Source organism: Pygocentrus nattereri, chromosome 24 (assembly GCF_015220715.1).
Source record: "Pygocentrus nattereri isolate fPygNat1 chromosome 24, fPygNat1.pri, whole genome shotgun sequence".
Taxonomy (NCBI): domain Eukaryota; kingdom Metazoa; phylum Chordata; class Actinopteri; order Characiformes; family Serrasalmidae; genus Pygocentrus; species Pygocentrus nattereri.
The window spans coordinates 5,466,874-5,493,716 of record NC_051234.1 but is presented as its reverse complement, the minus strand read 5'-3'; the positions used below and the strand labels follow the sequence as shown (position 1 = coordinate 5,493,716).

Here is a 26,843-nt window from a genome sequence, read left to right as displayed (position 1 = left end):
CAATGTCTTTTAAATGTGATCTGTATGTGACATCAGTCTGAACAGATCAGCTCCTAAACTGACTCACATGCATGAAAGAACAATGCTTCATGTTGCTTCACGCGGCTCATCCAGAGGTAAACAATCACAACTGCCAACAAATGGCAGTTGTTGCTGGAGGTTCAGTTTCACTTTCACCAGCATCACAGAACATCATGAAGCTTTACTGACTGACAGCTGGGCTCATCACCTAGAATGTGTTCGAGCTCCGTAAAAAGGGCTCGGTCACTTCTTTGGTTCATGTAACCAGATTCTTAAAACTTTGCTTTCAGACTTTTAACTGTTCTTTGACGCTGCAGCCATTTCTTTAAAATCTCTTTGAACATGGAGCGGTTTTGATAAGTCTCTTCTAATTTTTGGTACAGAACCATCAGCCTAAACGTTTATGTGTTATCAGCAGAGCGAAATGATGACGAATGTGGAGTTAGATTGACATAAAAGTCCAATCTTGTTGTTCAGATGGAGTCACTTTGCTGCATATCAGACATAGACTGGAATTCAGTGCCACATTCAAAAGTGTCTCAAATCGGAATTGAAAATGTCAGATTCAGTTTTTTTACTGTTCACACTGACACACACATCACATCTGTGTCACTCATGAAGAAAAACATTTGGGCCACTTTTACCTGCTGTGTGAACAAAGCCTTAGTTCCCCAATGCAATGAACATAATACATTTTAAGTACAACACAAATGACGAAATTCTCTCAGAAACCACTGTATATATGGTTAAACCCCAAATTATATTTTGCTGATTTTCTAAGAAAATAAGCACATCATCTACTAAAGGAGCTTCTCACCGAACAATGCTGTGCAAACCTCACCTGCATGAGCTGACCCTCCTGTTGATGCCACTGCTGCTGCTGCACAGACTCAAACCACTGAATCACGGCCATTCCTTAACCTGCTTTTCCCCTTTTCTGTATTTTAATATTTTATATTAATGCTAAAACCATATTCTCTGTGCATGTCGCTCTTTTGTTATTCTTTGCTATCCAATGTCGACCAGAAGAGGATGAGTTCCCCTTTTGAGTCTTGCTTCCTCTCAAGGCACATCTACGATAATGCTATCACCTGCTAGCGTCCCTATGGGAATCTAGTAGCTTGTTCGCGGAAAGTTAAGGATGACTCACATGGACATTTGAAGCTTGGAAAAGACATTCTGTTTTACTCGCTTGTGACTAACATATTTGCATATTTATATATGTTTCACAGCGACTCAGCAGAGAGCTCTAGCAGCAGTACTGCAATATTTGCAGAGTGTAACTACAATTCTACTGAATAAAAATGAACAAAAAATTACACACATGTATTTTTTTTAGTTCCCAGAAAACTGCTCTGAAGGCCTGGAAGGCCCTGAGGGTTCATCATCATCATCATCATCATCATCATTAACCGCTTAGTCCAGATAGGGTCGCTGTCCCTAAGGGTTCACTTCTGGTAAATGTGGCATAAAGATGTACAAATAACCGATACGGAGGTAACTAATGTCAAACATTTACTGCATATCCAAATGGGCTTCCAGTGCCAAGTACATAACACCACTGCTAGCCAAGTACATAACATCATACATAAGTTTAGAATATTTGTCTAAACAGTGGCTGTTTTGCTAAGTATTTGACATTTTATGTGCTTTTCCCATATTCTGCCTTAATGAAAGGCTTGTTTGGTAGTTACAGTGAATGTTACACTAACCTTTAGTAAATGTCTGGACTTTTAGACAATGGCTTTAGTTTATCAACCAATTTGGTTTACAGACTAAGGTTTAAGTTATTAACTGACTTATCTGCAACAGTCCATCATCAAAGTACAGTTTGAATACTGCATTGTGATTATATATATATATATATATATATATATATATATATATATAAATATATAAATATATATATAGATAGTGTAAATAAAGGAAATATGACGTATTGAGGTATAGACAGTCATCTGGTGCAATGCTGGACTTTTGGCAATTATTGAAAGCTGACCTGTCAAGTTAGAGTTACGTTCATGACGTGCATTTAAAAAAAACATGATTTCAAGGTCTGGCCGAGAGTCATCTAGCGTCATCTGTCATCACAAATGTATGCCACTAACACCTCGTCAGCTCTCTATAGCCTGACCTCCTGTCCCACTGACCTACCTCACCTACTCACGGACTGATCCAGAAGCTTCAGGTGTGCAAAACATATTTACCCACTCAAGCACACTCGTCTTTAACACACTATCCACAACAAGTCAATCTTGTTTGTTTTTTCCTGGATTGTAGAAGTAAACCAGGATTTACAGACCACATTATACATCCTTACGTACTGACGTCACAGCACAGGCCCAAAATGAAAGTCTGTCTCGATATTGGATCTCAAATGCAAAATCAACATTATATATGACGTATATACAGATGACAATAGTAGATAATTCATTCACATCCTCAGAAGACATGTCCTTAAAAAAGTTTTGACTGAGTTCTCCTTTAAATCTCTTTGAATGCGCTCTCAATCCTTCAGATTCACACAACCCCCCCAATAAATAATGTTTTTTTCCGCATGTGGATGCTTTTACACATTTCCACCAGAGAGGTCTCCAAATCCCCAAAAGTGTCACAGTGCAGCTTTAAAATCAACAAATAAATAGAAGTTGTGCACTAAAATTTATAGAAAATGTCATATTTAAATTTGTTCCCTATAGAGGATGTGTCCTTATTGTCAACAAAACATGTAATTTGACCAGGGGTGTTTCACATTCGTTATGCCAGAATTTTAATCAAACCAAATCTAGCCTGAAAACATTCTACCAAATACAACCAAATTTTACTTAACTGGGTCTTGTTCATGGTTAAATTAAGCATGATTAATGAAATTATAACATAAATATGAAATTCTTTATTTTCCTATGATCTTCCATCAAAATTTACTACATTTACTACACCCTATCATCAGGTCATATCATCATCGCATGCTCTATCCGTGGTGATGCTACATGGATGGCTGGGCTACACCGGATGGCCCAGTGGCCAGGAGTGCAAGAGAGCACAATTGGCCTCGTCACCTTATGATTTTTGGCTACCTCAGGTCATCTAGTAGCACTACGTACACCAAAACCCTTCAAATCTTACTGCTGAGAGATGCCAACCTATGCCACGGCCACCACTTCACATCCTGTCCACAACACACCCCACCCTGACCCCAGAGCAACTCTGGGCCCAACGAACAGCGGGCAGGCGGACGGATGCCTCAAGCCTGGAGGGGCTCCAGTGGACCTGGCAGCAGGCAGTGGGTCAGATAGCATGGCGGCCAGCTGCGACACACGGCTCACATGAAACCATACGCTGCTGTCTCATAACAAACACACAAACCCACCTCATCTCAACTGACACACTGCCCACATGAAACCATACGCTGCTGCCTCATAAACACACCTCACCTCTGAGCTGACGCTCTGCAGTCTGGAAACATAAACCAGCACTCTGATACTGACTTCTCATATGAGTGACAGGACAGAGGCTCACAGAGCAGACCTTTATGTCACTTCTCTAGGTTTATATGTGCTTTCTAGAACATGTTCTTTACGTGTAGGGGTGGGAAATATGATGATATTAGTAGTTATTGTAGAAAAATATTAGTTTCTGAGCATATTGTGGATATTGCCAGCACTTCAAAGAATGCACATCAACTGCATGTTTCATTACAATAAGAGCATTAGAGAGCACAGTTGCTCATTCCTCACTCTTATAACATAAGAATAACTGTAATAAAGCCACTTTGCATTGCTTTTCATGTTCTGAATAATCAGCCTTAAATCAGGACATCAGAAAACATTTTTTACACCTCTCTTCAGTGATAAAGCTGTTCCATCTGGACGGCAATAAATTACAAGTTTCTAGTGGGTTGTATTTTCTATGAACCTCAATGATTACATCACACCCGCACCAAAACTAAAGCATGATAATGTACAGCTTCCATTATAACCAGTCTGTGGGATGCTAAAGCTCTCCCAGTGTAGAGAGGATGGAGGCTACCACCCAGATCTACCACCCTGACCAAGTATATGGTGGCAAAGCGTCCATTGTTTTGCAGTTGTTTACTGGAAGTGTTTAATATGGTAAATAGCTGTGGTCAAAAACAACAGCCAGGACAAATAGAGAGAACAAAACAATCAGACCACCAAGTCTGGATAAAAACAGTAGATGATTCAGCTCATAATTCGACGACGTGAAGCACCATGTGAAACAGTTAATTGTGTAGAAACTTACTGACATGGATTTCTTTATAGCAGTGGTGATAGAACCAGGGGTCCGAAATGACCTTCCTATGTCTTCTTAGTTTTTATATGTACTGTCCACAATGGTAACATAGTGTTAAATGTGAAAAACATCAGTTTTGTTTAAGTACTATTTCGCCTGGATGCAGCCCACGAATGGCTTTTTTTAAAAATGTGTATTTTAAAATCTTATCTCAACTATGATAAAAGCATCATCATTCATAATTACTTGATGCATTAACTTTCTGTAAGGGATCTTTTTGAAGCAATAAACTCTTCAGATGTCAGGCACCTATAACACCACTGTATGTTTCTGACTCTGTATGTTTCTCTAGAAGGAAGCATTACACACCAAACCACTCTAAATGACTTTCTTTGCGTCTTACACTTCAATAATGCGCACATTTTGGTGGAATTCAACTTTAGAAGGTAACCATATCAACACCTTTTGAAGGATTCTCAATTCATGTTTTTGTCAGACACCAAGATTCGGGGTTTGGGGGTTCAGGGTTTGTTTTAATTACTTTTAATTAAACTATATTAAAGTCATAAATGCTTTAAACAAGACTGAAATGTGCCAAATCTTATGCAAGTAAAGTATGTTACTGTACAGCAGAAATTCTCAAACACAGTTAACAGAAGTCTGTTCACATAAATTAATTAGGCTACATCAAATTCAACTGCCACACTAGGCAGTAGAACTGCCTGTTGGGTAGTGTAGTTTTCACCTGACCAGGCACATGGATGAAGGCACCCGTTTTACTTACGGTTCCGGCTCCTTCGGAGATTCTTTTTGGGGCTCGTTTTGGGACTTTGTCTGCGGCTGGAGAACATTATTCACCAGCTCCGATATCCCGCTAAAGGGACCTTTGAACCACCTGCACAGACAAGCAGGACAACAGCGAGGCTGACCGTCAGAAAAGGACACACAGAGGGGCTAGAGCGGGCAGTAAAGGGGTCAGAGTGACCAGCACTACTGTAGCTGCACTAGAGCACACACTAATGTGGGGCAGAGAGGAAGGGAACCAGCAGCTACAAAAAAGGAGGCACATCAACACTGCTCACTCCACCAGGGAGAGAGAGAGAGTGACAGAGAGAGGAAGAGAGAAAGTTGAGAAGAGACATATTAAAGCAATAGTTCAGAAAATCGAATAATTTCCCAGTTAGCTCGAGTGTGGTTGATCAGCCAAGACGTCTGGTGTTAGCAGTTTGCTTCTATAGTTTGGTACTAGAGCTCAGAGGCCAACGCAGCTAACAAGAAAAGGAAAGCTTACAGTTAAACATTAGCATGATGCCCTAATCCTCACACATTTGCCCCAAAGAGTGCTGAGTTGTTTCGTAATCTCAAATAGAATCGCTTGTGTGGTTTCTGACACTGGACGATACACTGATGGTCAAAAGTACAGCAGACAAGTAAAAACAGTAGCAGCATCTTAAAACCTGAATTTTGTCTGTATATTTTTGAAAAACAGTCAAAAACCACATAGCAAGGTCTGATGACTTAACAACTTGACCCAATTTGAATCAGGGCTGCCACTATCAAACATTTAAATTTTTTGAATATTGAACATTATCTCAAATATTTACATATTTTATAAGAATAAAGTTATGTGCGCTACTGCATTAACTGAACTCATTTGTTATTCCTTCTAATAAAACTGAGCTGAAATGCTAGATAGATACTAGAAGATAATAAAAAAACAACACAGATAAATAATTATAAACGAACAGCAGTGAGTGACGCAGGAAAGCAGAGAAAAACAGTGATTTTTAATCCTTGTGTGGTGTTCAGGTCTGTGCGGCCCATTTTCAATGTTTCCAAAAAAACAAAAAATATGCTATGTATTATTATTTCAACCAGATTCCTTGGCCTTTGCTCATTTTCTGTGAAGAAAATATAAAATATCTTCACTCTGTCCACCGCCCACACGTTTATATTACACGTGTGGTGTTGGGGTGAAGCCACAGGGAGTAAAAGTGCGGAGGTGCTGTCCTTCACTCTGTTCTCCTTTTACAAGGCCTGCTGTTAGTGTGTGTGTGCGTGTCTTTGTGTGTGTGTGTGTGTGTGTGTGTGTGTGTGTGTGTGTGTGTGTGTGTGTGTGTGTGTGTGTGTGTGAAGGTGGACAACATGGACAGGCTGCTGACTGGCTATAGCTGCTAAAAGAGAACCCTACACTGGCCACTTACAATATATTAAACATCCAGACCACTGAGTAACAGGGCTTTTTGACTTGTTTCAAGAATTAGTCTCCCTGTTCATTGTCAATGATTTTGAAGATACACTGCAAAAAAAGCCATTCAGAAAAAAACAGAAAAATGAGATGCATGACCTTTCTGCACTCTCAGAAATAAAGGTACTAAACTGTCACTGGGTCAGTGTCCCTTTTGTCACTGGGGTGGGACGTGTAAGGGTACATCTCAGTACCTTTAGTCAGGGAACCTAACTGAACCATAATCCAGTGAAATGAAATTATCTAAACTGTACTGACTCCACACACCCCGTGTCGTCTCCAGGCTTTTTATTTTACTGTTCTGTTTTAAATTATGAAAAGGTAAAAATATTTTTCACCTGGAAAAACCTTTTTGAGGATCACAATTGGACCTTAAAACCACTGTTGTACCTTTTCTTTAATTACGTTAGAAAAATAAATATTTTGTCATAAAAACTTTCGTGGCAAGGTTATACTGGACCTGTAACACTTCAGATATACTCCTGTATATATAATATGAATGATGTCTGGCCCAACAGGTTAACTTCGTTAGCCTTGTAGCTGCAGTGCGAAACTACAGAAGCAAACTCCAGACGGCGAACATGTCATGGCTGATCGACTCCATCTGGGGTAAGGGGAAAGCTGCGTACATCTCATTTTTGGCCAAACTACTCCTTAAAGCACGTAGAGCTGCAGCCAGTAGAATACAGGTTGCGTTGAACAATCACATACAGTACGCCCATATGTTACACAGACACAGAGAGGGATCAAACACGCCGTCTCTCTGGAAGTGACAGATCGGGCCGAGAAGCAGGTAAAGCAGGACGGACGCATCCAGCCTCCGACTGGATGAAGCAAGAGGCCGCCAGCAGCTCTCTTACACAGCCAATAAAGAAAAAAGCATTGACAAACTGTAGCCAGCCAATCACCAGAGAGAGAGGAGAGAAAGAGCTGCCAATCACAGAGGAAGCCACAGAAAATAAATAAAGCACAGTGCACCAATGACAGGGGAGGGTCAAAGCCTGGAGCACTCTGGATAAAGAGATACTTACTGCGCTGACTGAGGTTTTGGATCCTCTTTGACCCTAAAAATAAAAATAAGTGACCAACTCAGTGGGGGAGGGGAACACAACAGAAAGACAAAAAAACAATTAGGATAAAAGGAATACTTCAGCGGTTTTAACCTGACCTCTATCTGTCACGTCTATAGTGTATGGTCGATCACCACTGACCATGTCAATGTAACGGTTTTCGGTTTTCAGTTGTAAGAGAAAAATGGGCAAAAATATTGACTGAAAGAAAAGATGTACTAGGCCTGCAATGAAGTTTCAAAATCTAAGACGTCACAAGTTTAAGTTGTAGGTTTTATTAAAACACTTCTATAACAAAAGAACAGCTCAGCCAGTTTGCATTGAAGTCCCTTAGTATATGATAAGCCAGTGAAAATGTTGGTGGTGTGGAGCCATTTCACAATTTCTACGAGGGACTTGAGATGATGTTCATGCCAAGTATCAAGAGGGTAAACAACAATGAGGAACTTCTCCACGAATACACAGAACACAGCTAAGCGCCAGAAGCTGAAAGGTAAGCCCCTCCTACCATGTTAGCGTCATCTGTAGTCACAATTTTTTAAAATAATTTAAAAAAATGAATAGCCAATATGCAAAGAATTCCTAAAAATAATGGAATTTATTGCCTCGGATGACCAACTGTTCTCTGGAGCTGCAGACATTGGATTCTGTGGCATTTACTGTAGTCTACATACTGTAATAATTTTATTAAGTTTATTTTATGTACAATGCTTTATTCATTGTCAGTTTTTCAGGTTTGTGCCCAAGTAGTCCTGAATTTCAGCCAAGGATTTCCACTTCAGTGCCTCACTAGTTCTGAATAAATGATCAGTGCTGATAGAATACACCTCTACAGTTACACTGTCCTTCTGTACTCAGCATCACACCCATGGAAGGAACGTTAGAGATTAAACAGGTTTTCTCTATTGGAAAAAATGAATGCCATAAACGTGCTAGTGTTTCCTCTGGTGAACAAAAATGTTCCAAAGCTGATATGGTTTGCCATACGGCCATTTTTACTATGAATAGCACTGGATCTTATGAATTATGAGGTTAGTAAGACCTCAAAATATAATTACTGCTACAAGCAATCAAACACTGCTGCACACTGAACGAACATTATAAGACAACCTCACTGGAATAGAAGCCTACACTCCTAAAAAAGATAGCTCTTCATGGGTTCTTTAGTAAAGAAAATGGTTCCATATAGAACCATGAACACTGAAAGAATCCTCTGCTTGCTTAAAGGGTTCTTTGTATTATAAAATGGGCCTTCAGCTTGATTAAAAATGTGCCGTAAATTATTCTATATAGAACCTTTTTGAAAAAGGGTTCTGTATAGCATTAAGAAGGGTTCTTCTATTGTTATGATGTTAAGCTTGTCATAATAGAAGCACCCTTTTGGCACTATATAGAACCCTTTTTAAAAAATGTTCTATACAAAACCATCTATAGTACTTTCTCCGTCAATCCGAAGAACCATTTAACAGTGCAAAGAACCTTTTAATCATGCAAAGGGTTCTTTGAGTGTTTATATAGAACCATTTTCTTTACTAAGGAATCCTTTTTAAGTGTGTGGAATAGAAGCCTACAGTTTGAGTAGCTGGTGTTGTTATATAACAGTGTTGAGGTTTAATTGCAGATTTATTCTCTTTATTTTCACTTCAGGGCTAAGTGTTAGTTTACATGTAGCACGGATGTAGACTTCTTCGTATTTTGACTGCTAAACAACCTCTGAATTCAGAGAATCTACTCCCAGGGGGACGTGTACTCTCAATAAAGCGATTTGAATAATTTCTGTTTAAACCATGAAAACGCCTTTCACTTTTCCCCATAGAGAAAACCTGCTGAGAGTTTCTACCACACTTAACGAAGCCTGGCGCCGAACGCTGAACGATGCACAACTTTAGAGGCTTATTCAGCAACTCCTCGATTGCTCTCTATTACAGGAATGTTTTTAGTACTTAGAAAAAATGACTGTCTGTGGTGATCAGTGATGTAATACAGTTGCAGCAGACAGAGTTCAGGCAGGAAACCGCTGAAGTCTTCCTTTAAAACAAAAGATCAACATAAACATTGAACATGAACACAAAATAATTACACAAATGTAGTAATGATGGCATTAGCGTTAAAGATGCAACACAAAACATGTGAAAAGAAGACAGAAATATATCATATCCACATGCAAAACAGATCAGGTGATAATTCAGATCAGGTATAAGTTAAAAAAACAAATTAAAACAAGCGCATAAGAGACGCATAAGAACATATAAATGAAATCAGTAACAGGCATATTATGTGGCTCCCGTTCCTGATGTTCTCCCAACCTCCTCAAACACTCACATCACCCAAACGGCAAACCTGTCAACGCTTCTCGACTGAAATTAACGGTTTCCCAACAACAATTAGTTGGCTGTTTGCCTGATGATGAAGCATAATTCATTTTTTTTCCACTGTCCTCTCTCTCACAGTGAGAAACGGAGCACAAACGGAGCACAATTTTTATATTTAAGTGTAATTAAGTATATAACGGCTTCTTGCACTGCGATAAAATTGATTCACTAAACAAAATCATCTTAAATCTAGCCCAAGTGTCTAATATCCCATTATAATATAATATACTAGGCTTATTTTCAGACATACTTTTATTTTTCACATAAAATAATTGTGCTTATTTCAAGAAACACTACAGATAATTTTGCTCTTCTTGCAAGCCCATTATCTGCCAATGAAATAAGACACTTTGACCAGATAAAAGTACCTAAAACAAGTAAAAACATGTACAGATATAAGTGAAATAATCATATTCTATTCTTACGACATCTTCAATATGATAAATATTACATATTTATTCCACTTGCCAGTGTAGTTTTGTTTTTTATTGTTGTTGTTTTTTTTTTAAGAATGTAAATTTGTTTTAGCCACTTGATTAATTATGGGTTCTTAAATAAAGGCAATGGTCCTATTTAGACCTATAAGATCTATATAGAACTCTTTCATACTTAAATGGTTCTATGCATGGTAAAATGGTTCTTCACATTGATAGAAAACGTGTCATATATGGTTCTATACAGAGCCTTTGTGAAAATGGCTCTATACAGCACCAAAAGGGTTCTCCTACTGTTGTAAACTTGACATGATAACAATAGCAGAACCCTTTTTGGTGCTATACAGAACCATATACAACATATTGTCTATCAATCTGAAGAACCTTTTCACCATGCAAAGAACCACTGTTTATATAAACAGAACCATTCCTTTCATTAAAGAACCCCTGAAGAACCATTGTTTTTAAGTATTTACTCTAAGCACAATGACTGTAAAACGTTCATTCATTCCGATAGAACATATTGCTGCCTGATAAAGGCCGAGCCAAGTATCCACTGCGGGCCAAGGAAGTCCAAGCCAGAGAGCTTTAAGTTACAGTCCACCAGAAGCATTACTCTGCAGAATACACTAATTATCTTAATGAAACACTAAACAAGAGTATCTCCAGTAAAAGCACTTCAGCCTGGAGAAGACAAGCTAAGAAAAAAAAAAGTTCCCTCACATCATTTCTGAGGCCAACGTGGAGAACGCCAACATGGTGCCAAGAAGAAAATGCCCTGATCAGAGCTCCTCAGTCGTCCGAAAGCGCCTTTCGCCAAGAGAGAAGTTGTGAACGCCACAGAGAGGAAGCCTCCAGCTTCATCTGAGCTTCAAGCAAAGACACACTAGCTGACACCAGAAATGAAAACTAGCACGCCAGCTCCTGCAAAATGACACCATCGGCTGGATACAGCAGCGTTAGTCAGTATGATTCACAGAGGAGAATCCATTCCCTCATCTCTGTCCCTTCTCTCATGTTGTGTGCTGCCAGAACACTCAATCAAGCGAAGTGGACAGGCACTGCCCTCTAATGGACACAAGAAACAAGTCATTCAGGCTTACTAAAGGAAAATACCCAAAGATATCGACACTATGCCAAGTCCAGGACAACACTGGTGATGTTTACTTCAAAGACAGTAGAGGAAGTTTATAGATGAACATTAGCATGAAGTTCATTTCCACCAAGAGCTACAAGGCCAAGAGCTAAAGTCATGGTTTAATCAAAAATCATATTCAAACAAAGTTTTTGCAACAACAAAAAAAAGTGGTCAATCAGCCAAGAGATATTTGGTGTCTGAGGTTTGCTTTTTAAGTTTTTCCACTGGAGCTTTGAGGCTAATATTGCTGACAAGTCACAGAAGCTTACTGTTAGCATCACCTGAAGCCTACATAAAGACACTCTCGCCTCAAATTAGCTGTATCTGGTTTTTACACTGTATGACACACTTCTTAAACACCTAAAACACAACTGTTTTACATCTAAAAAAGTGCTGGTTTTGTGTTTTTTTCTAGCAGGCATAGCTAAGTCAGATACCTCGTTCATTACCTATCTGTTGTATATTACTACTAAGGATACTATAAGCAGAAAATGAACATTTAAGCTACATAAATGTGCATAGATAGCTATGTTCTGATATTTTTGGCTCAAAACAGAGATGAAACTTTTTATAGCATTTACAATAGCCAGACCAATGCACTGGTTAAAGCTACAAATTCATATCGCATTTCATCTAAAAAAAAAAAAGTGCAATAATAATTAATAAAATACATAAATAATGTTGGGGATGTTTCTGAGAATAATATTATAGCTGCGATCCACTCTGATGTGACTGTCAGAACACAGGAAGGAGAAAGAAGAGTCACCCTTCTGTAAATGCAAAAGCAGCAGCACAGGTAGTCAGTAAGAGGACACACGTGATGAGAGTGCGTGCCTCCGAAATAAACAGTGAACGTTGTTTATGTCACAGTATCATCATTTAAGCAATTAACAGCACTAGACTAGGTAGGTCTACAAAAACATAACGAAAATCCTAAATGTTAAAAGCAGCAGGTTACAAACTGATAACTCACTAATACTCAGTTTCTGTCAAGATACGCGAATTTCACCAGAGTGAAACGCCTTCTCCAACAAAGCCTTTCATGCAAAATATTAACAATCAAAACACAAAAAAATTGTTACTACACAGGCTGGATGTTGTACCTGTTAGAAAAACCAGCACAGACCAGCATAGTTGATCACCACCAAAACCAGCATATTGCTGCTGTCGGAAGAAAAACTTGTATCTTCAAAATGATAACTTTACAGGAGAAGCAAAAAACATACTTTACTTTTAATGTAAGTCAATGGAACCAGACTTTACTCCAAGTCATTTTGGGCCATTTCTGTCAGTCCATTCATCATAAAATTTACAAACAATGTAAAGGGTAACGGGTATTTTTAAATTCTGTAAAAAACTGAAAAACGACAAAAAAGAAGATACAGCAGCGATATGTTGTGTTTCAGATGCTGGTATGCAGGCCAACCAGCCTGAACATGTTGGGTGACCAGGTAAAACCAGCACCAGAGCAGCATAAACTAGCATAGACCATCAAGGAAAAATAGCACATTACCTGATTTGAATACAGCATCAGTTTCATTCGTTTCACTTACACGGACCATTTATAAATGTCAACACTGCTAACACTGGCCCCTATTTATCAAACTTCTTAGAGTGGTAATACTGATCTAGGACTAGTTTATGCTTAACCTGATCTTAGATCAGTGCTTTTATTCTGAGATGCTTTAAAATTGTGTTCCATTTTATTGACGAACCACCTCATGTTTATCCATGACATATTTCAGTACAGTGTACTATGTTAAACTGAAGCCTGGAAGCTTTTACTACTTGTTAGCTACATTAGCCTTGTATCTCCACTGCCAACAGCAGCTGTTACTGAAAATTGTGCTTTAAAAAAAGGAAGAAACCGGCAAAAATGGTTTTGTTCTAATAAGGACAACATTAAGAAATGCAATCTCATTAAATCCACTCATATTGGATTTTACTGGTATCGTAATTTACTGTTCTTAATTATCTCTTGACAACATTAAAATGCTTGTCAAGCACTACTTCGTTCTCTCTCTCTCTCTCTCTCTCTCTCTCTCTCTCTATCTCGTTGTGCAACGAAGGGGTGAACCAGTGTGTGGAAACCCATGCTGACGTGATGACCATACAGAGAGCCCTGAGTCATCACATTCTCCTCTCCTCTAAACACACATCCCCCATGTCACCATCATCACTATCATCATCACCGTCGTCATCAGAGCTGTCAGGCCTAGAAGCAGCCAGTAGACTGCTAATAGCTCCAGATGGGATGGATAGACAGAGTTGTTCTCTTTCTCTCTCATTAGCACAGGCTGGTAGCCTTAAACAGCCTTAAAGGAGCAGTTCAGTGACATCAAATTTATATAGCTCTTCTCTTACTCCGAATGCAGCTGATCAGCCAACCCCTGTGTGGCACAGTGGTAACTATGAAACGGGACAATAGAACACTGCATCACTAAAAAGAGTAGTAGCATCTTGAAGCCTGAATTGTTCCTATACTATAGAGACAACAGCATATCATACAAACTACATGAGCAGGTCTATCTTTTCCACCAATTTTTTTCCAGATATAAACAAAGTCATTCAGAGTGGTTTGACCTGTTCTAGAGAAATGTATAATAGTGGTGGAACCAGACATCTGAAGAGTTTAGAACCTCTAAAAGCTCCCTCACAGAAAGTCAGTGCATTAAATGATTCTGAATGTCACCAGAATGCATCACCATCTATCAGCATATATTTACTATATTTCCAAAAGTATCTGCTCGTCTGCCTTCACATGCTTCTTCTGGGAAGGCTTTCCACAAGGTTTAGGAGTGTGTACATTTGTGAGGTCAGACACTGATGTTGGACGAGAAGGCCTGGCTTGCAGTCTCTGCTCTAATTCATCCCAAAGGTGTTCTATCAGGTTGAGGTCTGTGCAGGCCAGTCAAGTTCTTCCACACCAAACTCGCTCATCCATGTCTTTATGAACCTTGCTTTGTGCACTGGTGCACAGTCATGTTGGAACAGGAAGGGGCCGTCCCCAAAGTTGGGAGCATGAAATTGTCCAAAATCTCTTGGTGCTGAAGCTTTAAGAGTTCCTTTCACTGGAACCAAGGGGCCGAGCCCAACTCCTGAAAAACAACCCCACACCATAATCCCCCCTCCACCAAACTTTACACTTGGCACAATGCAGTCAGACAAGTACCGTTCTCCTGGCAACCGCCAAACCCAGACTCGTCCATCGGATTGCCAGATGGAGAAGCGTGATTGGTCACTCCAGAGAACACGTTTCCACTGCTCTAGAGTCCAGTGATGGCGCTTTACACCACTGCATTCTACGCTTAGGCCACATGAACTTTGTAGTGATTGACTCTGCAGAAAGTCGCTTCCACTTTGTTATAATCCCACTGACAGTTGACTGTGGAATATTTAGTAGTGAGGTAATTTCACGACTGGACTTGCTACACAGGTGGCGTCTGATCAGGGTACAATGTTGGAATTCACTGAGCTCCTGAGAACGACCTCTTTCACTAATGTCTGTAGAAACAGTCTGCAGGCCTAAGGGCTTGGTTTTATACACCTGTGGCCATGGAAGTGATTGAAACACCTGAATTCAATTATTTGGATGGATGAGTGAATAATTTTGGAAATATAGTGTATATACAAAACACATGGTTCACTGTTCACTGGATGTTTTGGAAAATTGTCTATATTTGCACTGTAAACATTCAGAGCCCTGATTATTATCATAATAAAGAAATCTGAGTCAGTGGTTGATGTTTCACATCAGCCATTCTGAAGGACTTTGTCAGTCAGCGAAAATGAGTAGAATTTCTACATTACCCAGCATGCAAATAAATCATACAGTCACTGGGAATCTGCTAGCCACTATCCTGCCTTCCGCCCATTGACTGCTGGGATAGGCTCCAGCATCCCCCCCGCGACCCTGATGGAGAAGCGGCTTAGAAAATGGATGGATGGATGGATGGATTCCATCCTCCGACACGATTTAAAACCAGTGTTCAGCGATTTACAGATTGCATAATGCTAAACTGGTAGCTGTAAGCTTCCATTGCTTGTTAGCTACATTAGCTTTGGAGCTCCAGTAAAAAAAAAGAAAAAAAAAGAAGCAAACTCTAGACACCAAACATGTCTTGGACCATCAACGCTGATTCTAAACTAATAGTAACGAGAGTTTTTCCTGGACGTGACTGTAGACCACTTGCTAACAATGAAAAGAAGACGTGAACTCACAGAAGAAGGCGTGACATAAAATGCAATGTAAAATTCAAAATTCATGTGGCTTTTTTTTAAAATAACATTGCACCACTTTATCTGAAAATATGAACATACATCATCTAGAAGATGAAATCTTTCATTTCGTCAAGGATGTATTTGGTTTCACCATCACTCCAAAAGCTGTTTTTGCACATGCACAGACTGAGAAATCCGAAAGAAATCAGAGTAAGAGTACTCATTCACTGAGAAATCTGTTTACTGAGCTAAAATTCCTAATCGGATTTCTAGACCTTACTCAGATGTAAGAAATCAAAATTTGCTGCTTACATAACTGCCTGAACAATCAGATAACATTGAGTGCATGTAACCACACTCAATAATAGCCCTCAATAGACAAGCTCTCCTGTCATATTTACTCCCTGGTGCTATAGTTTTTAAACTATGGGGACTGAATGATATTGAAGAAAAAAGTCACACCATGATATGCTACGATATCCTGCCTTCTGGCCAAAGACTGCTGGGATAGACTCCAGCACTCCCTGCAACCCAGAAGGATAAGCGGTTTATAAAGTGTGTGTGTGTGTTTGTGTGTGTGTGTGTGTGTGTGTGTGTGTGTGTGTGTGTGTGTGTGTGTGTGTGTGTGTGTGTGTGTGATATTTTATGTTGTTGTGATAAATACGTATCACTCTACCAAGAGGAAGGATGCAATCTGAGGGGGGGAGGGTTAAGGCAGCAGTTCCGTATTCTACCAAGGCCTACTTATCGCTGCTATCCATACAAAACCTAATATCTCCATCGCTGTCATTATTCAGTTTTTGACGTAGATTGAAAATGCCTGTTGACCTTTACACTGTAGGTAAATGTCATGATGAACGGACCAAGAAAAACGGTCCAAAATGACTTGGAAAAAATTCTGGTTCCATTCAGTTACATTAAAAGTAAAGTATGTGTATGTTTTTTGCTTCTCATGTAAAGTTACCATTTTGGAGATACAAGGTTTTGTTCTGACAGTTGGGTTATACTGCTCCATATTGTGATATACCTCCCAATGTACTTAAAGCACATTAGAGAAGCCCTTGCTATAGCTTAACATGGTTAAAGACTGGCCTATATTATTTTTGAACAGAAGTAGTTACACATATTAGATCATGTGAATACCCTGGTTCATCCTAACACCCAATTAACATCTGTGACAAGTCAGGATGCTCACAGCACACATTAAAACATCCTGTGAAACAGGCCAATATCAACAATTAACAATTATTATATGGTCCTAAAAAGCAATTCCATTGTCAAAGCTAAGGACTTTATCAATGCAAAGAGATGAAAGACCAGACATCATCTCACAAAAGCCATTTATACTTCTGTTCCCTCTAATTAAACCTGCCTTAAAATCATGCCAGTGATTTTCTCTCTGCTGTAATCCTCTTCTAAAAACAGGCAGTTGTAGTAAATCCTTGATTATGAGCACAACGTAACACATATCAAATCACAGAGTGGGCTAAAAGTGGAGGTTAACACACAGCCTTTTAGTGAGATTGGTGTAACTCTCTTTCAGACCGTAACAAGAGAGTGTTGTGTGTCTCTGTTACAGTGGGTCATTTCTCTCTCTCTCTCTCTCTCTCTCTCTCGCCACCCACTAAGTCCCTTCACCAGCAGGGCACAGAGGGAAAAAAAAAGACCTGTTATGTAACGTCAAGCTGAAGCCAGCATGCCAGCACAGGGCATAATTACTCTGCAATTAGAGCTGCCAGTGTGCCAGTCCTGCCCAGTCAGCCGACCTCTCAGCATGGCTGTAGAAAGCGTACCATCAGCGCCCACCATAGTGCCATCTATAGGACATGCCTGAGGTTAAAGCAGGGCAATGGACTGCCTACAGTGTGTGTGTGCATGTGTGTGTGGTATTCACAGTGGACAGTGAATGCGAATAACATTGCTTGATTTTATACAGTGTCAGGATGTTTGTACGACCCTAATTCCAATGAAGTTGGGATGTTGTGTAAAACATAAATAAAAACAGAATATTATGATTTGCAAATCCTTTTCAACCTATATTCAATTGAATACACTACAAAGACAAGATATTTAATGTTCAAACGGATAAACTTTATTGTTTTTTGCAAATATTCACTCATTTTGAATTTGATGCCTGCAACATGTTCCAAGTTGGGACAGGGGCATGTTTACCACTGTATTACATCACCTTTCCTTTTAACAACACTCAATAAGTGTTTGGGAACTGAGGACACTAATTGTTGAAGCTTTGTAGGTGGAATTCTTTCCCATTCTTGCTTGAAGTACAACTTCAGCTGCTCAACAGTCCGGGGTCTCCGCTGTCGTATTTTGAGCTTCATAATGCGCCACACATTTTCAATGGGAGACGGTCTGGACTGCAGGCAGGCCAGTCTAGCACCCGCACTCTTTTACTACGAAGCCACACTGTTGTAACATGTGCAGAATGTGGCTTGGCATTGTCTTGCTGAAATAAGCAGGACGTCCCTGAAAAAGACGTTGCTTGGATGGCAGCAGATGTTGCTCCAAAACCTGTATATACCTTTCAGCATTAATGGTGTCTTCACAGATGTGCAAGTTACCCCTGCCATGGGCACCAACACACCCCCACACCATCAGAGATGCTGGCTTTTGAACTTTGCACTGATAACAATCCGGACTGTCCTTTTCCTCTTTGGCCCGGAGGACGAGACGTCCATGATTTCCAAAACCAATTTGAAATGTGGACTCGTCAGACCACAGGACACTTTTCCAAATTGCGTCAGTCCATCTCAGATGAGCTCGGGCCCAGAGAAGCCGGCGGCGTTTCTGGGTGTTGTTGATATATGGCTTTCACTTTGCAGTGTTCCTGAGCCCATGTGGTAATATCCGTTACAGAATGATGCCGGTTTTTAATGCAGTGCCACCTGAGGGATCGAAGGTCACGGGCATTCAGCGTTGGTTTTCTGCCTTGCTGCTTACTTGCAGAGATTTCTCCAGATTCTCTGAATCTTCTGATGATATTATGGGCGGTAGATGATGAAATCCCTAAATTCCTTGCAATTACATGTTGAGAAAAATTGTTCTCAACAATGTTGCTCACAAAGTAGTGAACCTCGCGCATCCTTGCTTGTGAACAACCGAGCCTTGTTCCAAACAGGTGTTTTTTGAGCATTCCTCAACTTTCCCAGTCTTTTGTTGCCCCTGTCCCAACTTCTTTGGAACGTGTTGCAGGCATCAAATTCAAAATGAGTGAATACAAAAAAACTATACATTTTATCCGTTTGAACATTAAATATCTTGTCTTTGTAGTGTATTCAATTGAATGTAGGTTGAAAAGGATTTGCAAATCATCGTATTCTGTTTTTATTTATGTTTTACACAACAACTTCATTGGAATTGGGTTATTTATATATATATGTATACAGTACAGGGTTACAGGGTGATTAAAAAAAATCATCCGATTTTAAAGCACCATATTTTTACAAGCGTGAGGCACCTAGGAACCAATCACATACCAATTGAAAGAAGGGGTCATAGAGTGTCTGCGTCATCACATTATCATAGAGTCATCATAGAGCCACCAGCATCACCAGATCTCATGCCGTGTAAATTTTTTGTGGGGGTACATTAAGGATTCTGTTTATTTGCCACCACTACAAACAACACCAGATGATCTCTGAAATCGCACTGAAAGAGCCGTGAGTGCAGTGACACCTGACACACTCAATCGAGATCATACTGATTCATATTGAGACCTTGTAAAATTACATAATAAACTTTACGCTCATTTAAACCATTTACAGTTCACTGCATTGTTCTGTAATGATTCACAAGTGAAATAAATCATTTTGAAATCAGATGAATCTTTTTGAATCACCCTGTACCTTTGTGTAACAATAACACAAGTATATGTAATAGCATATTTGTCACATTTTACTGTATGGCAATGTTCATAAGGCTATATTACACCCACATAAGCTTGTCATGATAACTGGCATAACCATACATAAATACTTATAAATGCTTATTCCAACAGACGTCCTTCACTGTAAAGTGTGATCAAAGTTAGCTAAAGCAGGCTTCATGACGGATGATACCTATATTTACAAACATCCATGTAGGGTTATGTCAGTTGTCATGACATTCTTATGTAGGTGTCATACAGCCTTAGGAACAGTAAAGAGTTACCAACATGTTTGTATGCATTATATTTATAGAGGCGCTGTCATAACAGCCTACATTTTTGTTGTTTTTTACTTCTTTGCATAATTTGAAAAATCCAGACTTTTACGAAAAAGAGACCAACTACCCAAAAACAATTGGAAAAAATCATATTACATTAGCTTACATTAAAGGTTCAGGAGGTTTTATCCTTCTTTTGTAAAGTTAACATTTTGGAGATATGAGGCTTTGCTCCAACAGTTACGATATGTTATTACTTATGTGTAATAATAATAATTATAATAATAATTATAATAGCATATCCCCCATGATCCATCTTACCTTGTGTTCTCACACAACATGAATACATAAAAATGATAAGACTTATTAGTTTCATTTCTTTGGCATTTCCTCAAATCTCTGATAATAATTTACCTATTTTAACTAAAACTACTAAACATATTTGTGTGGAATCCCTTTCATAACATTTTAAATAAGTAAATTTTATATTTCAGCTCTTAAGTGCGTATCTCTGAGCTAAAACAAGAGTTCAGGTGTTCCACTGAACATCTGAACAAAGAACAGAAGATAAATTGCCTTAAAAGAGCTCTAGATCCTCCATAAACACACAGTGCAAGTGAAAAAAACCTAAAATCATTCCTCAGAACAGCAGACACCTCCTAATTAAGCCTTTCCCCCCAAAGAGCACAAGCAGAAGCTTCTCTCAACGCTTCTTCCTCCAAGCCGAAAATTAGTGGAAACTAATTTAAAGCAGCACTAAGTAAGAATGTTTTGTTTAAACTGACAGAAATAGCTTTAATCTGTCAGGGGAGCATAAAATCTGGTGCACACGCAAGTTGCCCAACTTTGTTATCTTGAGATCACAAGATATGCTGTGTTACCCTGAGATCATGACTTAACTTTCTTGTGATCTCAAGATAACAAAGTTGATATCTTGAGATCACAAGATAATTAAGTTGTGATCTTAAGACCATAAGCTCTGTCTGGGTTAAAATTATGGTGTCTGAACATTTTATGATGAATGGACCAACAGACTCAGTCTAAACTGACTTGGAATAAAATCTTTTTACAATTTATAATAATGATAAAAATGAGATCGGCTTCGCTCTGACAGCGACAATTGGGTATTGCTTTCACATGTCGCCTTTGCATGTCATGGCAAAAGTAGCTACAGAAGTGTGAAGAATTGTCTCGCACTGAAACTGGTTCTGTGTTTGAATGCGATGCCTCATGTGCTGCTGGTGAGGTCTGGAAGCCGTACCTGTGTGTGTACATGTGAGTGTGTTTGTACATTCCGCCTGCCGTTCACCTGATACTGAGAAAGTGTGTTTCACTGAGGCTCTGAGACTAGCTGCCTGAGCATGTAACACCGTGTACAGATAGCCTTTCAGCTTTACGGGGTCATTCGGAAAGAGTTGTGTTCGTCTCAGACTAAGTAACAGTAAAAGCCAGAGCAGTAATCAGAGACGGGTAGAGTAGCAGAAACCCGCAGTCAAGAAAGACCATTGTTACTTCAGTTAAATAAAACTGGAAACCTTGCCAAACGCAAAGGAGCTCCTGAGTAACATATAGAACTGCTGTGGGACTTCTTGGTACAATCAGCATCAATCTGCATAGAAAACAGATGCTTCATTCTTCTCTTTCTGGATTCTCCATGGATTCTTGAGCCTGGCAACTATGTGCAAATGAAGGCGCATTCCGGCCTGAAGCCAGAGTTTCATATGTTTTTTGGTGCATTATGCAGTGCACAGTAGCGCAGTATCACTCAGCCTCAACAGTTTGACAGAATTCACCATTTTGTATCCTCTGTATGTTTTCATCCATCATTAAGTTCTCTCACTACAGTACCCAGCATGCATTACGCAAATACTTCACACTGCCTTTGACTGCTAGTCTAGCCACTGATTCACAGCATACGCAGTTTTAAAGTGGTGGCCAGTGCCACCCCATGAAATCTGATTGGCCACCCCAGATGCCACCCCAAACTTTTCGACACATCTTTGGCCTCCACCTCAGTGTTGGGTGAGTTTTTTCACCTATGAGAGCGGACAAATGTCCCAACTCTCTCCGCCACTGGTCCAGAGGCTAATATACACAAGAATCAGCATCAGCCCTAAAAATCTTCCCTAAAGCTTTATTTTCCCCAAAAAAGTTCCTCCCAGCTTCAAGAGGTGTCATCAGAAGGTGGTTTTCCCAGTTTCCTAGAACTGTAGGATGCAAGTAGGCATGTTTCCAACACATGTAGTGACAGTTACCTTTTTATTTGGGCCAAGTGTCTCTTCAATAACTAAAATACAGCTTAGGAGAAAGTACAGTATTGCCTTCACTCATATCCTTGAGTAGAAGGAAAGGCTTCATTCAAAGGTGCAAACCCAGTACATTGAGCTGGTTACTACCCACCTCAAGTAATGGATACCCTCCCTTAGCTCAGAGATGCAAGCTTCACTTCATTAGCATACGACATTAGCACAACCCTGCATACACTCACACACACCAATACACAAACACACACAGAAATGAGCATGACGAAAACAGATATGGGGCAATGATATAGTCCGTTAATGTGGTCTTACTACACGTTCCTATATCCAGCCTGACTGGATCAGTCACCTGATACCTATATCAACTTCCATCATCAGCTGAAGATGTTCTCCGCTGCAGTACTCAAACAACGGCCCACAGAGTCAGACAAGCCGCCTTACGATCAAAACAAGTGTGCCACTGAAGCAGCCTTGAAAAACAAACATCAATCCTCACTCTTACAGGTGCAACTACACACATACAATCAGGTCCAAGGCTCTTTTATATTATGAGACAAGACTGGATTTAATTTTCAGTATTTTATGTGATTAAAATGTCTTGAATCTACAGAGCAGCAATTATGCGGACCATTCTACTCAATTCATTATAATGCATTATACGGACCACTCTAGCAGGTTTAATTTGCAGCCCCACAGTAAAAAATCTTAAACAGCAGTTAAACATCCAGCTATCTTAGATATTTACAACGATTATTTATATAAACCCAAGGAATTAATAGAGAGAGTACTAAGCTAAATACACTCAAAATTATCATTCACAGGGTACTTTCTAATGGCAGGTGTCAGAACCAAAGGCTAACCTTTAAATTTCAACTAATGCATTTTTTTTATATATAATTTTGAACGAGATCTTTTGGAGTCATTTTAAAGTGATAATGAAATATTTAAATTTATCATGACTTTAACATTTAAATATAAAACCTCATGAAATGCTGTCCCATGTTTTCATGTCACTACCGAAACACAGAGTTTTAGTTTGTGGGCAGAGCCTTGTTTTAGCCATTTTAGAGCAGGAAGTGAGGCTGCATCCCTGTCCCTCATGGCCACATGGTGAGCAGTTAGATCCCATTGTTTTGAAGTAAATGTGTCCCAAAGTCTGAAAATCACAGTGTAACCTGGCAAAAAGTGTCACAACTGAAACACATTTTCTGCAATTAACAAAATATTTTTGCATTTTAATGAAACATGTTATGATTTCATGTGTGTAGAGCAAGTACAAGCTAACACTGTCACTACTGAAACATTTTGTAGAGTTATTATTTAGAGGTATTATTACTTATACTTTACTTATAATGCTATTATTATTGACAAAGAACTAATTAATTATAAGATTAACATAATTAAGGTACAGGGTAATTCAAAGCAAAATGTTTTTAGTCTCGAGTCTGAAAGTTAGAAGTCCTGAATGTGTTTTTATCTCAGTATAACGATCCATATACTACTCAGAGTCTTGGGCCACTCTAAATGTCTTTTTAAGAATAAACAACCTATGAAAAAGCCCAGACATCTGAGTGTGGGTGCAGGAAAACTTTCATGCCACATCATATCCACATTCTTATATTTTTAGCATTTCCAGGAATACTGATGTAAAAGGCATTACTGCAAAAAGATCAACTACTACACCACAGGAAACTACAGTCTACCACAAGCAGAACACATCAGAGGCTGACGTACTATTATTGTACTGTATTAAAACCAGATCTGCTCCAGATATTCATAGTAGGCGATAACTGGCCTGAAATTTACTCTAAGAAAGGCAGCCAATATAAAGTCTGTGAGATAAACAGACCAACACTAATCATCTCTTTTTAAGCGAGGATGTGTATATGTACCCCGGTACTCGATTAACCGCTTAACCATGAGCCAGATGCTGCAGTCACTATCCATGTGTCCATTATGTATCATGATGAGAAGACAAGGAAAATGTACAGGCTAACAATTCAGTGAAACATTTTTGCTCGTATCTGCAAGTATGTTGTGATACACTTTGCTATTCTGAAACAACGTATTATGTGAGTCACGGGTGTCCAATTCGTTGATCGCACGATGCATGTTGGTACATTGTGCCTCGTTCTAACAGGCTCTCAAATTTCAACACTTTCTTACTGCTTCTGACAGCAGGCAGGTCAAAGAGATTGACTGATGATAAATTTGGCCGCTGTTTTTTTAATTTACTGCTTGTTAAAGCCCTGCTGTTAGTTCTCTAGCAATCTAGAAAGTTTTCATTTATCTTCAGCCAGTTTGTGTAGCTGCATTTTTGCCTACATGGACTCTTTAGGAAGATGAATGTGAGACCGATAACAAACCTGTTCCACACAGAGCAGGAGGGGGACTATTTTTTTACAATGTCAAACTCCCAATGAATCCGCTTGATTTGCCAAGTAGCCACCACACTTCTAAAGAAGGGGTACTTCGAGAGGTATTTTTGAACTATAAACAGAAACTACGATGAATTCCCAGCTGAAAGTGAACTCAGGAAGAAAAAAGAGGTCCAGAGTGCACAAACCTGACTGACAATGAAGTCAGTGTAATTTTTCAGTCTTTGCCCTGTAATGCTGACTATCAATATAGGTCACTCAAGTGCATTAAAAAGTTTCAAAGGGCGATCACAATGACCTGTCCACTGGAAAAAGTAGTAGCCACAGAAGTATGGGCACCCCATAGGCTTCTAAGTGGAGATAGATGGCTATAATGCGTCTTTATCCGCCCTCTCTCTCTCTCTCTCTCTCTCTCTCTCTCTCTCTCTCTCTCTCTCTCTCTGCAGTGATATTATGGGATTAGTACTCAGTGGTGCTGGCCACGGCGCTGGATCTAAGCTTACAGATGCACCGAGTCAATCAGCACTGCAATGACTGACCCCTGCACTCAGAGTCCTACGTAAACACGGACTCACGGGATTCGCACTGAAACCGATGCTCTTTGACTTTACAGAAAAGGGAGAATAAAACTGCCCTGGTCCACTTGCAGGCATTCAGGTCTCAGCACTACTGGCCAGAGCTTACATAAGGAACTAACTTGCCACACTATGTGCCAATCAGCAGCCATTCTAATCCACATCACTGCCATCAATCAAACAGATGTGCCCCCTCCTAGTGGAGCTGTAGTTAAGCTAAGCAAACAATCCAGCTACAGGGAATCTGAAGGCCACACAGAATGACCAGACAATGTACTGTATGATTATTTGGTACAACTCAGAGTTATTTTGTTAAAATGCGCTGAACACACAAAGGTGAACAGAGGAACCACGTACACAGTAATGAAATACAAGCAATACAAATAATGTGTTGTTTTTATGGCTGTATAGACACACAGTCACATTACATTTCAATATGTTCAGTGTTAAAAAATTTATTTATTCTACAGAATAAATAATAACCAACCACCTACTTTATTAAGTACATCTCCTTGTTTCTGTGCTCATTGTCCATTTTATCAGCTCCACTTACAATACAGGTTCACTCTGTAGTTCTACAGTTTCAGACTGTAGTCCATCTGTTTCACTGATACTTTGTTAGCCCCCTTTTACCCTGTTCTTCAGTGGTCAGGATCCCTACAGGACCACCACAGAGCAGGTACTATGTGGGTGGATCATTCTCAGCACTGCAGACATGGTGGTGTGTTATGGTGTGCTGTGCTGGTGCGAGGGGATCAGACAGAGCAGTGCTGCTGGTGTTTTTAAACACTGTGTCCACTCAGTGTCCACTCTATCAGACACACCTACCTTGTCAGTCCACCCTGTAGATCACATAAAGTGGGCAAATGCAAGTAAAGCATACACCAAGAGAACAGTACTTGCATGAGTGCCCTTCTTGGATGACAGTGCTCCCATCCACAGGGCATGATCTATGAGAGATATGTTATTTGCCCATAGTTTATTGAATATTAGAATCAATTAAAATCTATTCTTACTTTCCAGGATACATACAGCTCAATTACAACCTTCAAATTTTAAAGCTGTAAAAGTCAAAACTCTGACCTATTGGGACCCATAGCTGGACCCAACTACACCACATCAAACTTGGACACATCAGAAACCAGCATATACACAATCTTCACAGATGGAATTCACAGACTGGATAGCTTAGCTGACAATTTTGTTTACAAACCATAAAAATAACTCTACTATTTCACTGGCTGACTCATTTTTCAGTTTTGCTCTCAGATTTTGTTTTCATTTTGCACAGCCAGTGGCAATATATGAGATGTACAGATCCAGAACCTTGAAACCGGTGGTCCAGAATAACAGGAGAGCTAGGATTTGGGGCAGTACAACAGTGTTCATCAAAAATTCAGGGCATCTTTCAGTCTTCTGAAGGTTTGCATTTTCTTTTGAAATTGGAAATTTGCTACACTTCAATTAAGCAAAGGTTTTGCTGGCATAAAGCAGCTATGTGCTAATGCTTTGGGTACATAAATTATTAAGTTTTCCCTAATATGTTAATTAAATGATTAGGTTAATCTGAGTGGGTTTATGCCCGAGACATTATTTCAATATAGTTTTGAGATCAGATTTTTGCCTAAAACATACATTCATGGACAGATACAAGCAGGGTGTCATAAGGCAAAACAGACCCAAGCTATTTTTTGGGATTTATCACTATTT

General features: G+C 39.5%; 1 protein-coding gene across 40 annotated transcripts in view; it reads right to left on the bottom strand.

Annotated features, from left to right (window-relative positions):
- Positions 1-26,843, bottom strand: part of rims2a (regulating synaptic membrane exocytosis 2a) — a 273,985-nt gene that overhangs the window by 227,942 nt on the left and 19,200 nt on the right. For 24 of the 40 annotated variants that reach the window (XM_037533989.1, XM_037533997.1, XM_037533992.1 and 21 more), the window contains 2 exons: positions 7,555-7,587; positions 5,060-5,170 (listed from right to left, as the gene is read on the bottom strand). The exons of the other annotated variants lie outside the window; for them this stretch is intronic. In XM_037533989.1, coding sequence (XP_037389886.1) covers positions 5,060-5,170; positions 7,555-7,587 — 144 coding nt within the window. The remainder of the gene's footprint in view (positions 1-5,059; positions 5,171-7,554; positions 7,588-26,843) is intronic. 40 annotated transcript variants of the gene reach the window in all.